Below are 20,373 nucleotides of genomic sequence, written 5' to 3'. Positions count from 1 at the left end.
AGACAGTATGATTTGATGCAAAGTTATTTACTTTACTTTTTAAAACCGGCATGAAATTTCAGCCTCAAAAGGCCAATATTTTAACCACTAGCTATCAAACAAAAGAAAATAAAGGAAGCCTGTGAAACAGACAAGGTCAAACAACCAGTAATAAGTGCTTTTGATACAGATTCAGTGAAATCTGCTAAAAGGAATTCAACTTGTATGTGCATAGAACCTCATTTTTCACTTGCTTCATACTGACGGTTAGACTAAGACCATTAAAGCAGCACATTTTGCACTCTTATTCTGATTTTTATCTACTTTTTTTTGTGTTCAGTGTTCAAAAATGAGTTAAACATCTACATTAGATACCACAAACACAAATAGAAAACCAGAAAAATCTGTCAGAGAGAAAGTAAGCATGCTACTTTTGTAAAAATATTGAAACAACTGAAAAAGTTCAATTTTGGGCATGTAGGCTGAAATGTCACTTTTTTACAAAATTTCTATCAAATAAAAGTGGAAATCATTTATTCTCATGTAGTTTGACAAATTAATACCAATAGATCATTCAGGGAAGTTGTCAAAGTACAAATTCAATATTTCCTGAATTCACCTATTAGGGATCTAAAACTTGACCAATTCTAATAAAACTTGGCATGATTTAAGCTTAGTGTATTATAAAACAGTTTACAAAGTTTCAAAGCCATATGATACCAATTATAAAAAATGTGGCATTTTTTATATCTGAACTTTGGGTGCTGAATTGTGGCGTTGAATTAGAACAATTTCAACTATCAAATTTGGGCTTCTAAAAACCAAAATATACCAAAACTTACATTTTTTAATGTTTCTATGTATAAGTTATCACCTATTAAAAGCAACAGATAGCATACTTCATGTTTCAGACTTATAAAAAATGGCCAGAAGTAAATTTTATATGAGCCTGTGCCAAAAAATAGACGTTTTCAAATGAATCGAGGCCTTATATGAAATGTAATATTTTTCACTTACCACAATTTTCTGAAGTTGTTAAGTTATAAAAACACCTTTTACATGTTATAAATGTACTTTTAATGGAAATATAAGTTTCAAATAGCATAACACATGTGAATAAAATGGTCTTCAGCAATGTCAAGCTTAAAAAAACAGGTTGTCAATTTAGGTCGTTCCCCACATTTGCATATTAAAAAGCAAATAAATGATATGGTAGATAGAGATATGCTTCTTTTTGCTTAAATCTTTGTTTAGATATGATAAAACATGGAGCCTGGATGTAACATGACTGTCACTTTCAACTATATATGTAGACAGTATGATTTGATGCAAAGTTATTTACTTTACTTTTTAAAACCGGCATGAAATTTCAGCCTCAAAAGGCCAATATTTTAACCACTAGCTATCAAACAAAAGAAAATAAAGGAAGCCTGTGAAACAGACAAGGTCAAACAACCAGTAATAAGTGCTTTTGATACAGATTCAGTGAAATCTGCTAAAAGGAATTCAACTTGTATGTGCATAGAACCTCATTTTTCACTTGCTTCATACTGACGGTTAGACTAAGACCATTAAAGCAGCACATTTTGCACTCTTATTCTGATTTTTATCTACTTTTTTTTGTGTTCAGTGTTCAAAAATGAGTTAAACATCTACATTAGATACCACAAACACAAATAGAAAACCAGAAAAATCTGTCAGAGAGAAAGTAAGCATGCTACTTTTGTAAAAATATTGAAACAACTGAAAAAGTTCAATTTTGGGCATGTAGGCTGAAATGTCACTTTTTTACAAAATTTCTATCAAATAAAAGTGGAAATCATTTATTCTCATGTAGTTTGACAAATTAATACCAATAGATCATTCAGGGAAGTTGTCAAAGTACAAATTCAATATTTCCTGAATTCACCTCTTAGGCCACAGACCACAATTAAATTCCCCTATTAGTTCTTTATAACGTTTTGTTTCATTAAAAAAATTGCACCTTGCATTTTTGTCAAATCTTTTGTGTGTATAATGTATAGTACTAGTCCAAAAATATATCCAAAATTCAGAAAGATTGAACCAATGACTCTTACAAATTTAGCCAATACACATCCATACCCCTATGGACAAGTCAAGAGATGTTCCGAAAACTGTAAATATCACCTTTTTGCACCTAGCCTAATCACTCTTTCCATATCAAAATCAGTTAAAATACAACATCCAAAAGATTATTTCACCTCTCTTCTTTTATTTCCACCCAAAAAAAACTAAGAAATGAGTGAGGAAGGGAAAGAAAAAAAATTAAGAAAAAATACACTCTAATTAAAAGGAACTATATTCGTGGACAACGAAAAGCGGGATCATTAATTGTGGTCTTGGGCCTAATATAATTAAGAACTTCTGTCCTGCACATTGGCGAGAATACCATTGTCCAGTTAAATAAATACTAGTAGCCCTTCCTTTTTGCTTTACTTGCATTGGTTGAAATAACATCAATCTATTACTGTATTATTATCATCTTGCAATCCGTGGCATCTTACCAAGTAAGCCGTCATCTAGGTAAATACAATCACAACGTTTAAACTTGTATTCTAAATAGATTTCAGAAAGATTCCCCTGGAAGAGAATTTTAATGTTATGATATTTGCTCTTTTTTCATTAACAGCCTCGATTTCTAGTGGTAGCGTGTTCGCTTCGAGCGCAAAAGGTCGTGAGTCCAATCACCGACATGGTTAACCAAAGTCTTCTAAAGTTCGCATTTGTCGCCTTTCCATCAAACATGTAGAAGTTTGGAGAAAGAGTAACGAATATTTGGCTCGTAGTCAGGATAATCTTGAACGTTAACAATCTTGATCAGCATATAACGGTCTATAAAGTTGAGAATGGAAACGGGGAATGTGTCAAAGAGACAACAACTCGACCAAAGAGCAGAAAACAGCTCAAGGTCACCAATGGGTCTTCAGCACAGCGAGAAAATCCCGCACCTGGAGGCAGGCTTTAGCTGGCCCCTAAACAAAAATGTATACTAGTTCAGAGAAAATGGACGTAACACTAAACTCCGAAACATATGAATGAACCAAAATTAAGAAAAAAACATACAAGACTAACAAAGGCCAGAGGTTCCTGACTTGGGACAGGCGCAAAAATGCGGCGGGGTTAAACATGTTTTGTGAGATCTCAACCCTCCTCCTATACCTCTAGCCAATGTAGAATAAACAAATAAACAGCAATACGCACAGTAAAACTCAGTTTAAAAGAAGTCCGATGTTAGAATAGGTAACAGAAGAAACTTAGCAAAATGACAATGATCAACATAAATTAACAAAGGCCTACTAGCAGCTACTGACATGCCAGCTCCAGACCTCCATTAAACTGATTGAAAGAGTATGTCTTCATCATATGAAAATTAAGAACAATCCCTCCCGTTAGGGGTTTAGTATCATACCATCATAAAATATACGAGAAGAACATAACCCGTACCATGCCAACAACTGGTTTTAGAATACATATGTTTATTTCCGATGCAAAGACCCTATGAGTGAATCAATATTAATTCCAAAAAATGCCATCCTTAATGACCTGACAACAGTATCTCTTCTGAATAAGTCTGTTTAAAGGTTTGGTTAGTTTAAGAGGTGAATGACGACATGTTTGTGCTTTGTAAACCTATAATATTACCATAAAAGATGGGATTTGAAATACCTTTATCTTACCTCCTATACATTTCTAGGATTTAAAAGCAATCGCGTGGAGACCGTGTATATTTTATATGGGGTTAGTAGGCGGGGCTTATTTCAATACACGGTTAGTAGTGGTGTTACGTCCCTTTGTAAAAACATCATGGTGTTGAGGAAAAATCTGAAAGGTTTCAACAGACGAAGAAATTGATGATGAACGATTGAAATAAATGCAGAAAACACATTAAAAGCTAACAAGTTGTTATAGTTGGCATTTGTTTTTGTATAGACCAATGGAAGAAAGTTCTTAATATTGAAGACTTGATCACTTGGGATAGGCCATGCACTTGTCTAAAGCCATCATATCGTTTTTCGCTCTCACCCCATATGGAATTTACTGACCCCATATATATCGTATTAGGGTATATATGTATATATAATACCGTGCAGGGTTATATTTATATACCATCAAAAAGCTGTCATTTTGAACATCGAGTAATATTTTTCCCGGGATCAATCAATCAACATTTCTTCTTTACTTGTATTGGATAGTTTTTGTCGTGCTTTAAGATAACAATGTGTTTTATACGCTGGGATAATAATCCAAGAAGTTTTGTTATAGCTGATCATAATGTTTCAAGACCCCCGTCTCTTTGCATGTCTTCAATAGTAGGATTGGGATAACATTGGATATTTTAGGTTTTTATGACAAAAGATAAAAATGTTTAAGATATATTTTTTAACAGACTGGAGTGATATTGGTTACAGTTTTGTGGTTGGGGAAGATGGTAATGTTTATGAAGCCAGGGGATGGGATGCTGTAGGAGCTCACACTTTAAATCATAACCATGATGGCCTAGGTAAATGTATTTGATAAATAAAGTAATCGGTATATTCCATATATTTAGTACGAGAAGTTTTAATCGTACTTAAAAAATATATATATACATCTTCCGATGTACAAAAATATATAATCAGAGCAGTCAACATGACCTTTATTACGAATAGTAGAGCATAAGGCTAAAACCTTCACAAAATCAATATAAAAAAACGTACTATGGACCAAAAGTATGATTGTAGAAAAATGATTCATCTGTGAAGTCAGACCTATCTTAATTTGGATTTTACTCAAATATGACTGCCACTATTATAGAATTATGAAATTTCATAGAAAAAGGGAAACATTTTTGGTAAAGATATGGATATTTAGCGCTCTGTTATTGTAGGTAGAAGCGACATATTAATTTCTAAATAACACCTCTTCATTGTACATCTTTTTACTTTGACATTACAACTCTTGGACTTTCCAGATTCATTGACAGCCCTCCCTTAAACAGTTGACATCTGTTTTCTTCTGCCTTTTGACCTAACTTAAAACACGATCCAGTGCTTCATACAATTCCATAGAAAAGCAGTTTTCTCTTGATGGTTCAATATTTTGCAGATTTTGACATCCCCGGACTCCCCTTTTTAAAGGCAGCTTCGTATATATAGGAAACTCCCTTCCAAAATAATCCCGAGTGGTGCTCCTAAATAGGTTAAACATGATATTTTTTTTCAGTATTATCAAATTTAGTATCGACCCAAAATACCAGTAGGACTGAGTGCGTGTCACGTACTTTTTCTATATTGGATATTTGGATTTTACTGCAGTTAACTTATATATGGTGTTTTATAATTGTTTCATTCAATCTAAATCTCAATATCAATTTGACTTGTTTTCATGAACCTGTGTCATACTTTTTTCTAAATATCACTGATTGAACAACAGTTAATATTCAAGTACAATTGATAATAAAGTTGTGTTGTTTACAGCCATTTAGATTTCCATCTCTATGACAATTAACCCCTTTGGAACCCTCTACAAAAATAGACTTCTTGGTCTGGGATGCATTCACAATATTACCCTTTTGAATGAAACAACTATAAAACACAATATACAAAGTACGGTGTGTTAATTTTAATTTGACTTGCAAGGAACTGCATGGCGCAATGACATATTTGAAATAAATTACGACTACATTTTCACTACAGGTATCTGTGTCATTGGTAACTTTCAAGACCATGTTCCAAATGACGCTGCTCTTAATGCAATAAAGAGTCTTATACATTGCGGAGTCAACAAAGGTAAAATCACAGCCAGCTATATCCTGAAAGGTCACAGAGATGTCGGACAAACAGCTTGTCCCGGACAGAAATTGTATGATTTAATTCAAGCATGGCCTCATTATAACCACTGATTAATAAAGAAATGCAATGATTTAATATATAGAGACTTTAATAACTGAATTGAATTTAAAACAAGTTGTACGTCGGTCTAACCTATGCTTGTATCTCTCTACTCAGTTCTTTATAAAATTGCACATCACGACTTTTTGACATCAAATAAATTCAATTCAAACGAGAAAACTATCAGCCTAATTTATAACAAAACAATTTACGCATAACAAATACGACAGACATGATCCAACGACAAACATTGATCTACAGGCACATAAAGATTCTGACTGGGCTTAACATTTTTGTGAGCACACAAGCTTCCCCAAATCGGGGACAGTGGTGTAACAACACAACACAAGAAAAAAACAGTAAAAATCAGTTGCAATTGGCGTAACTCAAAAGATCGGTACGAGTCACAAAAACAATAGACAAAAAGCACCGTCATAAAAATACTCGCAGTTACTGAAAGCTAGTTCAAAGCCAATTACAACTAATAAATAAGTTCTCCCAGACTAAAGTATCAATCAGTAAACATCCAACGTATTTAGTGTGAAGACATCATGAACAGTCTGATCGTGAGAAACGCATAACCTTGAGCAATGCCAAAATAAAGTTGAAATAATCAATTGGACAGTATTCTATTTACAATTTACCTGAGTGCTCCAATACATAAACAATTCTACTTTTTTTGCTAGATCCCATACATAATGGATATCCTTCAGAAGTTGAAAAAAAACTTTCAATAGATAAAAACACAATCGAATTAACTTTTACACAATTTATACTTATTGAAAGTATCAGAGTTATAATGTATTTATAATAGGCGATGGTACATGTTTCAAATTGAATTATCAGAATAGACTCATTCTTTACGTGCTTGTTCCAAGTCAGGAGCCTGCAGTCCAGTGGTTGTTGTTGGTTTATGTCTGTTTTATTATTTTTTTTCGTAAATTATTTAGTTATGAATTAGGCCGTTAGTTTTTCTCGTTTGAATTGTTTCACATTTTTCATGTCGGGGCCCTTTATAGCCGACTATACGGTATGGGTTTTCTCATTGTTGAAGGCTGTACGGTTGCCTATAATTACTTAGATCCATTTTATTTGAACTTTGGTGGATAGTTGTTTCATTGGTAATCATACCACATCTCCTTATTTTTATATTATTATTAAAAAGCATTATATGTATGCAATATCAGTCGGTTCAGTCGGGACATTATTTCGCTTGTGATTTTATTCTTTAGTATGAGAAATATTGAGTATTTCATTTTTATAAGACTAATTAATATGAAATAATGTGTTAAGGGCAGAAGAGACAGTATCGTTTGTTTAATTCAGAGTTTATTCACCTTTATTTTGGTAAGGAACGCGCTTATGGGAAATAAACCCTTGTTTCTCACTCCTTATGTTTCAATAAATTCAAGGAGAAGATTTATGAACATTGACCAATCAGAATCAAAGTCTGAATCTGACTGCATGTTTTTTCATCTGATCAGAATTCAAAAAGTGATGAAAATACCTCACATGTAACAACTGATGCTACTTAACATAAATATCCTTCTTTCTAACTGTTGCTCCAATAATGAGAAAGCTACATTATAACAATAATGTGAGGATAATTTCCTCAATGAGGACTTTTTTTAACAATTGTGTACAGATGCAGATAGTTTTCTATTAGATCAGTTAAATTTACTAAAGACAGAAAAAATAAAATTGCCGTATAAGGTAAACACATTAGCTAATCTATTAAGAGGCTATGCAGTCATAATATCTAACATCATAAGGTAACAGAGGAATTTATACAAAGAAATACTCGTGCAATTCAAAGAGTATTTAAATATGACACACTTAATGTAAAAATTGAAGGGAGAATACACTTTGCTCATACCTGCATATCCTTAAATTATCAATAGCATGTCAAAGTAAGAAGGCATTTTAGATCAAAAAAATTCTTTCAAATTTAACCCCAAATCAAAAACTGATGTCAAGAGAAGAAAGTTTTACATAAAATAGAAAGAAACGATACTGGCTTTTTGAAAAGACAAATGCACAATTGTTATTGAACACATATTGTATTGCTTATATAAATAAATAGTCATTTTGAAAACATAAATATTACTTGATTATGCACCTTGATTTATAGCAAAAAGTTATAGCAAAATAATATCACTAAAATGTAGATGCTTTTGTAAAAAATAACATGTGCATACTTGATGTTTACAGTTTCTTGTATTAAAAGTAATTATCATCATATTGTCAGATAGTAATTGTAATGAGAAGAAAATAAATAACAAAAATTAATATGTCTGTCATCAAATAAAAAAAGATATAGCGCTTTAATTTAACAATTTAAAAACAATCCAAACACATAGCACCTTAAAAGTAACTACATCAAATGCTATAAAAATAGTATTACATTCTATAAAAACATCGTATTATTTTCAATGTTCTTATTTTTAATAGTTTCATTGCAGCGACATTCATGTTTTTTTCGTACAAAACTACAGTTAGTGGACACTTCATTGTCATAATTGTGTAATGATTTTTGAATATATAATCTTCCCAACAATCAAGTTTTAACATCTAAATAATACACACAATCAACACTTAATACTCGTCTTTACACTTCAAAAAAAATATTTTTTTAAACGTTTATACGCATCTACACATCCGTAATTTTTTTAGTCAGTTTTGCAAGAGGCATGTCTAAACTAAACGAATCGCTCACAGTTATATTATCAATGTTAATATCGTCGAAATAATCGATTTCAGTGTCACTAATTGGATCAGGGACATATAAAACATCTTCATCACTTGCCATACCTGGTCGGTAATTGTCATATTCAGATTCATATGCGGCTGACCCCGAATCCATATTAATGTTTGGGTCACTTCTAGACATTTCACTACTGCTAGCTATTGAAGAAATACTCAGACTATCAATTCCGAGAGCATTTCTACCGGCAAGGTACTGTTCGATTTTCTTCGAAAATAGTGGAAGAACCTCCGCATATGCACGACTCATTTTAGGACTTCCATAAGTAGACGACGTAGCTGACGAAACCCCTTCTTCCCTATCACTTGGAATATAATCTAAGCTTCTACAATAACGAGGTGGCATTGTAAAGTTTCCTCTTCTTTTTACTTGAAAAGGATTTGGCTGTGGTGGTGATTTTCCAAACTCGCTGCCGTCGCTATGTTCAGGTGATGAAACATCTTTCGGACAAGGTTCCTGTTTCCGTTTTGCAATTGCTTGGTTGCGTGTGGCTATTCGCTGTTTAACCGTTTCATTACATACCGGTGGTTTCCCATGGGGAAAACTTTTCCTTGTATTTCGATCACCATGTCGATTTTCATGAATGTTCTTTCTTGGGCGTTCAGGATACTGCTGGCTAAGATAAGATTCAAGTTTCGCATTAGGATGTTCACTTGCCAGTTCTTGAAGTAGTTCAGTAAGTGATGACGAAGCTGCAGTTGTAAGCACTGGGAATTTCGGAGTTGCGGGGCACTTCGGGATTCCGTACAAAACATCACTTGATCTTGACAAGTTTCGATTAAGATGCGATGGTGTGAAATCTGCTAAAAACGCTCTTGTATACAGTTCATTATTTTCATCCGGACTAGATAATTGCTTTACTAATGCTGGTCGAGCGAGTTTTAGTTCAATCGGTTGTAGCAATAGTACAGAAGACTGATCACTCATGGGTTTTGAGCTGGTAGATTCCTTGTCATCATCTGAATGGGGAAGTGCAGCAAGTATGTCTTTCCGCTGCTTTTTTGGCGACGTAAAAGGGACTGGACGTAATCTTGGACTTGAATTGCTCCTGCGAACTTCGCTGTACGGTTTGACTTCAACAGTGCGTTCTTTTGTTATATCCGACGGTACCCTCCGAAGTGGTAAAGGTGGTGGTTGTTCTTGTTCCGGCGAATTTGAACTTGGCATTATACACATAGATCTTCCATCAATGCTTACGACTAAGGCAGATGTAGGAGTTAGAGTTGATCTGGATGAACAACTGCTTCCCCGTGAACTCTCAGAAACCCGACGTTCATTTGTATGATGTTTAACAGGTGATGACGGATTAGATATTTGCTCTACGAAATGTTTGCTCAATTGCTGGTTGGTGCTTGAAGGAGACATGTGCGGACTAGTCAACGGTGATGGTGTTTTTGCTACATTGGCGGTTATTGGTTCTCTATATGTTGCAGTCACAAACACATCCTCACTTCCAGAGATTGGTCGTTCTTTTTTTTGTTTTTGTCGAGTTAATTTTGGACGATTTGGTTCATCTGGCCTGATTACGTTTCCCAATTCTTTTAGTATGTCATTCATTTTCACTTTTCTTTCTGGTGAAATGTCTGATGTTTCTGTTTGATTTCCTGCATCAACAGTTATGGCATGTACTGCAGAGTCATAGTCTCCTTGTGGTCTTTGGTATGGCGCAGCTCTAATTTTATGATGTAATGGTGGCGCGGCGCCCGTTAAGACTAATGGTGTTGGTCGAATTATAGGAACTGTTGGATTAACAACTTGACAAGGTTTTGTCATTGGTGGACAACTCACAAACGGCTTCGCTACTTCAAACTTAGCTTTTCGAATAGGTTGAATCTGGGCATATTGCGGCGTATTTTGTGATTGTCTGGCCAAAGACATACTGTCATTTCGACTTTCTTCATGTGACGAAAACTTTTCCGGAGGTGGTTTATTTGGACGAGGAGGGCTTGACACACCAACTCGTTGTGGGATTTTAGACTGTTTGTTTAACGACCGAGGCTTTGCCGTTTGTAACTGTTCTATTTTGGCAACTTCGCGTTCGTTCTCAGTAGATTTTGTTTTTTGCTGAAAGTAAGGCATTTCATAACCTGGCACCTCAGAATAATTATCTTCTCGAGTAATACCAGTGTTCGAGTCCGATTTCTGCAAATTTTGAAACATTGAGTTTTGTACAGGTGGGCTAGTAGGCGACTTGACATTCATAAAATGAACAGCAGGCAGTTCAGGAGAGTCCATTCGTGTATATGTTGATTCAGCTTCTGAAATATGCCCAGATATGCAATGTGAAAGAGCATTACTACTAGTTTTTCGTGTAATAGCTCGTGGACTATCAGTACTATTTCTTCTTTTCCGATTCAAACTTCCAGGTGGTGTTGGTAAACCTTTCGTACTATCAATAGTAGATTGTCTTTCACTTACAAGTGCAGCATAGCAAGGTGGTAATCTTGAATTAGACCTGAATGAGTCATTTCGACCAAAATCTTTTGCAGTTGTGCTGTCTTGCGACGACAAGCTAACTGCACTAGGATTTCTAGTTACCCCGTCCCTGCTTCTGTTAGTTCCAGACTGTTGATGGTGACTTTGTGATGACTCAGCAGATGGTGGCCTTGGCTGGCCTGGCAATTCAGGTAAAGGTCTATTATAGGTTGATGAACTGGCTGGTGATCCCGGAGAGCTAGGCAGAGTAAGGGAGCTGTTAAATGAACCAGCTGATGATGGACTTTGAACGACATTTCCAGTTTTTCGTCCAAGTAAGAAATATGTTAACATTTCACCTTTTCCTTTCACTTTTATTTTCCCTCGACACTGAAACACGTACTTTAATTTCAAGAGATTATAAACTTCTTCCGTCACCTGAAATAAGGATAAAACACATATTTAGTTTTAAAGTTCTTTAGGGACATGATTCAAAGAATACATTTCATGATGAAAGATTTGATTATTTTGACAATTTCTGTTTAGAATCTCAATGTTATATCAACTCAAAAGATTCATTAACATATCATAACACATAAAACACCGGGAAATTAAAAACAAGTTGCTTTCTTTAAAAAAAGAAAAGCAATACGAGAACTTAAGACCGCTGACTAGTCACCAAAAGATTGTTGCAGAATTTTTGTTTGCTTTTGAATTGAAATAATTGACTGTGAATAGAAGGAGATAATGATGAAGTTCAACTACCTTTATTAAAAATATGTAATAGTGTGTACATTCTTGCACAAGTCAGTTGAAAGCAATGTCGGATAGGTGTGAATAGAAAAGTGTATATACAGCTACTCTTTGAATATACATTTTTAAGCTCGACTATTTCAGTTATTACTTGGGATTGTACATCATTTTTTTATAATCCTATTGCAAATCCCAGTTTCTACAAACCGGATGTAAAATGCAAATTGCACAAACCAATCGCAATATTAATTTAAGCACTCAGTTTGCTTTATAATCTGGATGCATTTATTCTATCTATCACATCTTTATATTTTGTTTCCTGCATGGATGCCTTCATATTCTCAACTCGTTATTGAAGTTGTCTGTACTCGTGGTAGATGTTGTACAGATAAATTTAAAGTCCATTTTCCATGTGAAGTGAAACCCTGTGGCATGCAACTTATATGAAGGTTTCGTATATTTTTCTTGAGAATATAACACACCAGCTTCATTTGGACCTCTTATATAGAGACTTATTTTGGCCTCATAAAACATCTCAAATTTTAAGGATTTCCTGATTTTACTTAAATCAATCCAAATATTTCACAGGGAAACTAGGTTTTGAAGAATATCTTATTTTCAGAAGTTTTATGAATACCTGAACAAACTCTCAAAAGAACCAATTTATATAGAAAGACATGTAGATATAAAAAAAAATACCAGGATTAACATGTTGTACGCCAGACGCGAGTTAAGTCTACAAAGAATCACTAGTAACGCTCGAATAAAAATAGCTAAACAGGCCAAATAAAGTACGAAGTTAAGTAATCTATTCCTTGGGTAGAAAATCCTTGGCATTTCGAAAATGTCAAAGTTTATAAAAGGACAGTGACTCGAAAAAGAAAACAAAAGAGAAACAGCTAGAGGTCAGAATACCGTGAGCAATGATGACCGTGCTTGAAAGTCACATGGCAAGCTCTTATTGCCGTGTCCTGAATTTAGATAAGAAAAGCGAAAATTCGCATTCGCGAGTGAAATTAATATTTATGCATGAACGTGGTATTTTTGCACAAGAAATAGTAAATAGAAAGCATACGCACTGATACTCTGGATAAGAATACGAATTTGCGTCATCACATATATTAATCGAATAGTTGAATTCGGATTTCAAACTACCTACCTCAAGTGTTTTGACTCCGGATTCATTGACATTTTATCCGGAATATTTTGGTGAACGCAAACCGATAGTGTGCGTGTGAACAGGGTGTGTAATGTGAATGAACCAAGACGTGTAGGATAGCTGACCAACACAATGAATACAATTTTCAAAACCGTACCATATTACAAATATTTAGATGCTCTAAGGTTGAACTAATAAAATAAAAAAAAAATAATTAACATTATAATAGTAATTAAATTTTGTTATGATTATTGTAAAATATTAATTACGTTTTTTGTGAGATGCAAGAATTTAAAATCCTTGTGAATTGAAACCACGTAAGTATTTTTTCATTCACGACCGTTTAAAATTTAGATATTTAGCTAACTTTGGGTACGCATCCCTGCTCATTGGTGCTCATACGTTACATATAATTTTCATAAATGTAATGACTGATCAAACCTGTGAGACATAATGCACGTGTACATTACAATTTTAATTATATTCTATAATTATTAGGAATAAATTCAGTCTCAGTTTTACCTGAACAATGAATATTCTCTTAGTCGAATAGTATCTATTTATGAAATAAGATATTTTTTTACAGAAAAATCCTTTTGTTTGATTATCTTTCTGCTTTCCGACCACTGTGTTTCCGACCTTAGGTAAATATTTTTAACAGAAATATCGTTTTTTTTTATTTTCTTTATTCTTTCCGACATTTTCTCATGCTATGATTGAAATACTAAATACCAAATGATAAACGTTCAGAAATAATCAGTTTATTCTGGGTCATTGTATATCAATAAACTATTCCCATGTTTATTAAATACAACACACACAACGCGTACAGGAACCGTCTCAAAGCATGAATTATATAATTGCGTTATCATTATACTCGATATTTAATAAACATTCACATTATTAAAAACATATATGTTTTGTCAAAAGGCAAATAGGTTCTAACATATAAATGATTTTTAGAATGCAACCTAGTCTTTATTGTTTTACTTTCAAATCTACAAATGAACCGTTTGTCGGATTGTTGAAATATACAATGTCACGTTGTAGCCTATCCATAGAGGGATCGTATCAAAGACATAAATAACTACCCATATAAATTATGGAAAATTTTCGAGATGTCCCGAGAACCGTGATTCCGAGGATATCGAGTGGCCCATAGACACTTCCAAAACTCGCCAATATATAAGCGTGAACCCCTCAGCGGGTTCACGCAAAAAACAAAAATATTTGACATACATAACAACCGAATTAATCTTTAATAAGTAACCTCACGACAAAGGCCATTCAAAATATTCTATTTCTCAGAGGCTCCTAAGAACCCAATAGCTCACTTGATAAACATATGCCATTCTGATATTAATGTTTAGCTTTATTGCGATCACATATTTTTATTCATATATAGTTTGTACCAATCTTTTTTACAAAAAAACACAAAAATGAGTCAAAATTGTCATCACATGACAACTACTCCTCAAAGAGCCATCCAATGGTTTCGGCCATATCTGCATGTTTGATGATCTTATATAACTGATCATTTTTGATATTTACAGTTTCTACTTATTTATTATAATTTTCAAGATAGCTTACAAAATTATAAAAAAATAGATAAAAAAAAATAATTACTTATAAGAATTTATCCAATGTTTTTGGTAATACTGATTTCGTTTTTCAATATCCTGAATTGCTGATCATATTTGCTGTTTACAGTATTATCTAACTGTTATCGTTCTTATAAAAGATAATTGGCAAAATCATAAAAAAAATGTCTAAATTCGTCATGTAAGGACTATTACTCCTTAAGGATTGATCTACTGGTCGGTCATTTTGATATTTTTTTAAGGTCTTATATCGTTGATAAGTTTTGCCATCATCAGTTTCTCCCTCTGTTTTATTATTTTTCAGGATAATTGGCAAAACCTGGAAAACTTGTCAAAAATCGGCACTTACTCATTTACGAGTCGTTTGATCAGGATCATTCACCCAAGTTTAATTGAAAAAAAAATGAAACGAACACTTTATATGTCAGTTTGTTTTGTTCACATATTGTTGTCAAGATAATGGAATTTTATGTGACTGTCATACAAGTGAGAGGTTTGGCTAGCTATAAAACCAGGTTTAATCCACCATTTTCTACATAAGGAAATGCCTGTACCAAGTCAGGAATATGACAGTTGTTTTCCATTCGTTTGATGTGTTAAAGCTTTTGATTTTGCCATTTGATAAAGGACTTTCCGTTTTGAATTTTCCTTAGAGTTCGGTATTTTTGTTATTTTACTTTTTATAAATTGCATGCGTCCGATGCGCTTTTCTGTATTTAATTTCATCAGGGACGCTCAAAGCCGAATATATGTTAAAACCAAGGATGTATAACAACCGAAACAGTTGAAGAGCTATATGACCAAAGTTGACCCAGAAATAATAATTAAATCCATCTAAGGTCAACTTTGCCTGAGCAAGTTGGTCTCTTACTTTCGCAATATTTTCTACATTTATAACGGATAATTTAAGATAGGTTGTTATAAATCATGTCAGTACCTAAGTTTTGCCTGAAATTAGCTTAGGAGCTTAGAGGAGATCTTTTTAAAAATATAAAATGGACATGCAATTTTGTAAAACGATTGTTGTTTAGGACTTAAACTCCTTACGGGGTCGTCCTATTGTTTCTATTGTTTGGTGTTGGTGTTGATGTAGATCTTATATTTTTTATTCTTTTTGTTGTTTACAGTTTCTACCTGTCTGTTATGGTATTTGAGATAACGACAAAGACACTAAAATCAGTCAAAGATCGTCATTTATGGGCAATAACTCCTTAAGAAGTCATCCAATGGTTTTGGCAATTAGCAATTTGTTCAGATGTTGTATTGCTGATCACTTTTGCCCTTAACAGTTTCTTCATATCTAGTTTAGTTTTTGAGTAAATAGGCAAAAACTTGAAAAATAGCCAAAAATCTTCTTTGAAGGGGAATAATTTCTTAAGGAGTCATCTGATTATTTTGTTGTATACAGGAAGTAGGTAGACCTTGAAATTTGGGGCATTTTTGTCATCTGCCAGATTTTCTGTAGCTATTATAGTTTTTCAAATATAAGAACGTTAATACATTTAATCCTTAAGTTCTATATAAGCCATGGCGGCCATGGTTGGTTGAAATTGGTCTTTGAGTTTCAGAGGAGCAGATTTTTAAAACAGTTTAATGTGACGACGACGGACACCAATTGATGGCAATAGCTCACATAGGCCTGATAGGCCCAGGTGAACAAAAAGGGACAACAAAGAATTTTGCGTGATCTTGAACCTTAGATTTAAAGCATTATATCAACATCGATTGACTGTTTTGTTATCTAAGACTTCCATTTAAGCGTAGAGATTACAAAAACACCGCATATGCTGTGTCATACATCTTTAAACAAGCCAAACATGTTTTAACATCTTCTAAGGATATTTATTCTACAAAAAAAGCAAAAGAGCATCTATCAGTGAAGATGTGTTTACCTGAATAATGTCTGGTTTTCCAGTACTTTCCATTCTACTTGCAACATTGACTGTATTTCCCCAGATATCATACTGTGGTTTTCTGGCTCCTATTACTCCCGCTACCACAGGACCAATATTAGCACCTAACAAATATCAATCAATTATTGCTTTACATGGTTAAACATATTCTTTCAGTGTATAACACGTAATGGATCTAAATGCATTCGTAATCGTTTTAATCTTGATGTTCCTATAAACTGTCTTTGAAGGCTAAATTAGTCATCAGCTGTGTAAACATTATAAAAGCAGTTCAAATTTAGAACACTGACAAATATTTATTTGCTAGAAAAATTTTGCATACTTTTAGTTGACTTGTCAAAATGCATAAAAATATGAAAATGTCAAAGAAACCATTTCTAAATATGTAGGAGCTTTCTCTATAGAAAAATGACAAGCTCTAAAGTGATTGCAACAAGAAAATAACATCATGTTAAAATACTATACTAATTGATAATGACTGAAGAATAAATTAATGATACATTAATATAACCACTTATCGGCGATATAAAATTAAAATCTTCCAGTATAAAATTTGACTATTCTACTTTCCATAAAAAAAACCTTCCAATTGTACTTATTTAGAAACATACTGTCACGAGTGATTTGATTTCCCCTAACACTATATATATATACTATACGTACCGACTTTAAGAGCAAAGCTGTTGTAGGAATTTTCATTAATTACACGTAACTTTTCCTTCATGGTAAATATAAATTCTATCAGCATTTCCATGTAACTACTCATTGATACCTCACTGTCAGCCTAAAACGATAAATATTTCCTTTTGTCAACAATGTACAATCTTATTTAACAAAAATGTATGTTTTATAAACAAGGTAAAATATTGTTCTAAGAAGGGTAAGAAGGCTTCCAAAACCATTTCGAATGTTTAACCAACAGAAATGAGGCTAAAATTGTCTTGTCAAGGAAGATAACTGTTACGTATCATAAAACGTTCTAGTAATGCTTGTTTTCAACAAATTAAAGAAAATCTGAAAGTCCTCAGCTCAGCAAAACAGATGTTAATTGTTAAAGGGTCAGTTTCAGGCTATTGGTATGAAAACGAGTCATATTAGATAGATTACTTCCAGTTTGGGTAGATAACCAGTGTCATCAGACATTATTTCAAACCGGGTCTATTAAATAATTCTCTTGCAAGACAAGATAAATATTTAGGTGTTACCCTTTCATCCATTATAATCCAAACAATGTTTATTCGTTGATTGTCTCATACAGTAATTCAAAACTTATTTTACACTAACATGAACAAAACCTGGATGTTTCATTTTCTTTTTTTTTATAAATGAAAGGCGAAAACGGCTCATGAAATCGAATGCTAGTTCATTTTAACATCTTACAAAGTAGTGTAACCGCTCAATGTAATTCTGACAAACGAACATCCTGTTTGAAAAATCTGGCACTTAAAGGACACATAGTTACACGTTTCTGAGAACATGGCCACAATATATCTATACATTTGACTTCCATCTTGATTGAATACATCTAGAACCATAAAACACCCTAAACATGATTCAAGTAAAACTGACTGGTCATCTGCATATCTTTCAGCTAATAAAAAAAAGTTGGTACTGACTTTTGTAATGTTTTGATTCGAGCACTTATGACGAGTCTTGTGAAGACGAAACGTTCGCCTTGTATCTTTGATGATAAGACTTATATCTTTGCTAAATTTTCAAAACTGATACTGTTTACTACAATTTTCACAGCACATCTTTTTATGCATTAAACGTATTTGTTTACGTACAAAGGGAAATAAAAATTCGGAAACCAGAGCCAACTAAACTGGGAATGAGGCAAGATGTTTTTTTTTTCACAGTGAAAGTCTTAAAATGTGATAATAAAACAACGCAACAAGACCTTAGTGATGTCATCTGCAATTAGATGTATGATTTTTCAGCTTTCTCTGTGATTTATTTATGTGAACATTTCAAAAATAAGGAGATGTGATATGATTGCTAATGCAACAACTATCCATCAAAGTCTAAATCACGTGAATATAAGCAATATATATCAAAATATGACCTTCAATATTTAGGAAACCCAATACCGTTTTATTCGACAGAAAAAGTCTTAAAATGTGTTTTGGACAATACGGTTTCCGAAGATACAACGAAAAACATAAAATAAAGAGTGCCACCATGCTGGTTCTCCTTGGTTCAGCTGCTATCAAAGATGCTCTGATATATTCATTTCTGCTTACCTTGTACAATTAAAAGTATGATATGGCTTACTTTTACGAATGTATCGTTTCATGAGTTATGCTCATAATTAGATCATACTTGATGTAAATGTCACTGTAGTATGTTGGTTATCATAGAACTAGTGGAGGATATAATATCAAACAGATGTTAAAAGCATTCCAAGACGAAACAACGTAACAAGACATAATTGATGTCATCTGCAATCAGATGTATGATTTTTCAGTGAACGTAAAGTACAGCTTTCTCTGTTGTTTATTTACGTGAACATCATTCATTATTTTTTTTTTAGTACAAACGCTCTCCTCCTTAAAATGAACCTTGTAAACTGTTATTTATGTTCATTTTGCAAGTAAAAGCCAGAATCTATAGAACATTTTCATTGGGGTTGTCATAGTGTAGCCGACATTTGGCACAATCTGAATTCTTGGATTTTATGGTGAAGTACATATCGAAATGCTACTAAATTTGGATATTGTCATTTTTAGCCTCTATGAAAATTAAAGTTATTTTACTGACAAAGTACTTCGTATAAATCGTAATGTTGAATAAAGTCTATATATGAATGATTCTTTTGGTAGCGTATGCACTAATGAAAAGCTGAAGGTTCCCCTGTGTAACCCAAGGGTGCCACATGTGGAGCAAGATCTGCTTACCGCTCCGAGATCACCCCGGTTATTGGTGGGATTCGAGTTGCTCAGTCTTTAGTTTGTGTTTTGTGTACTGTTGTTGGTATTTTGGTCTTTTTCTTTTTTACCACGGCGTTGTTAGTTTATATTTAGACTAATGAGTTTGCATGTCCCTCTCTCTCTCACATTGAATTCGAAAACTTTTCCAGATGTCCACATTGTTTCTATATACTATTATTATTATCATAATCATCGTCTCCATTCTACAGTGATGACCAATAAGTAGGTAAATCTGATATATTTCTAAATTATACTGCCCAGGAAAATGTCATTCTTATGGAACATAATTCCTTTCTTGTAACAACATAAACTGCCTAGATAATTTATCATATAGTTTTTTTTAATAGAAAATACAAATAACTCCACATAGTGAGATGCAAATAACAGCCTACATGTGCCTTTGTTCTAAAATTTAGAATATGTTTAATCTGGCTTAATAAAGGCAACATTAGTATACCGGTGTTCAAAAGTCATAAATCGATTGAGTGGAAACAAACTAAAACCGAGGGAAACATCAGAGTTAGGTCGTACTCCATTGCATATTGAAATTATTTGTTCTATTCTTAAATGTTTACAAAGAATTAATGGTTTAGAAAAGGATCATTTGTTAAAACAAGCCCTATTCACAAGTATTGACACTCACAAATGTAATAAGTCATCTTGGTATTCTAATATTGGATATATTTTAAGATGTATTGATGTTGATATGGAAAGTTTTGACATTGAAAAGGTTAAAAATATTTTGATTAGTAGATATAGGATTTACTTGAAAAATACTATAGAAGATAATGCAAATGTTAAAAAAGGAAAACTGCGTACTTATTTTGAATTTAAAAACATCTTTAAAAGGGAAGCATATTTATGTCAAGTTAATAAATTTCAGTATCGAAAAAGCTTAACTCAGTTTAGAATCAGTGCTCATCAGTTAGCTATTGAGAAAGGTAGATATAAAAAAATCGATAAAGATA

The 20,373-nt window shown here is 33.2% G+C and overlaps 2 protein-coding genes across 2 annotated transcripts in view; one reads left to right on the top strand and one right to left on the bottom strand.

Moving 5' to 3' along the window:
• Positions 1-7,383, top strand: part of LOC127727724 (peptidoglycan-recognition protein SC2-like) — a 69,983-nt gene extending 62,600 nt beyond the window's left edge. Inside the window, exons 5-6 of the mRNA XM_052234839.1 lie at positions 4,388-4,501; positions 5,676-7,383. Coding sequence (XP_052090799.1) covers positions 4,388-4,501; positions 5,676-5,881 — 320 coding nt within the window. The 3' untranslated portion in view covers positions 5,882-7,383. The remainder of the gene's footprint in view (positions 1-4,387; positions 4,502-5,675) is intronic.
• Positions 7,384-7,466: 83 nt separating this feature from the next.
• Positions 7,467-20,373, bottom strand: part of LOC127730412 (adenylate cyclase type 1-like) — a 92,512-nt gene continuing 79,605 nt past the window's right edge. The window contains exons 19-21 of the mRNA XM_052238814.1: positions 17,139-17,259; positions 16,455-16,579; positions 7,467-11,487 (exon numbers count right to left, since the gene is read on the bottom strand). Coding sequence (XP_052094774.1) covers positions 8,521-11,487; positions 16,455-16,579; positions 17,139-17,259 — 3,213 coding nt within the window. The 3' untranslated portion in view covers positions 7,467-8,520. The remainder of the gene's footprint in view (positions 11,488-16,454; positions 16,580-17,138; positions 17,260-20,373) is intronic.

The sequence above is a fragment of the Mytilus californianus genome, unplaced genomic scaffold (genome assembly GCF_021869535.1).
Source record: "Mytilus californianus isolate M0D057914Y unplaced genomic scaffold, xbMytCali1.0.p SCAF_2, whole genome shotgun sequence".
NCBI classification, from domain to species: Eukaryota; Metazoa; Mollusca; class Bivalvia; order Mytilida; family Mytilidae; genus Mytilus; species Mytilus californianus.
Note: the sequence above shows the minus strand (reverse complement) of the source record. Positions and strands in the feature narration are given on the sequence as shown.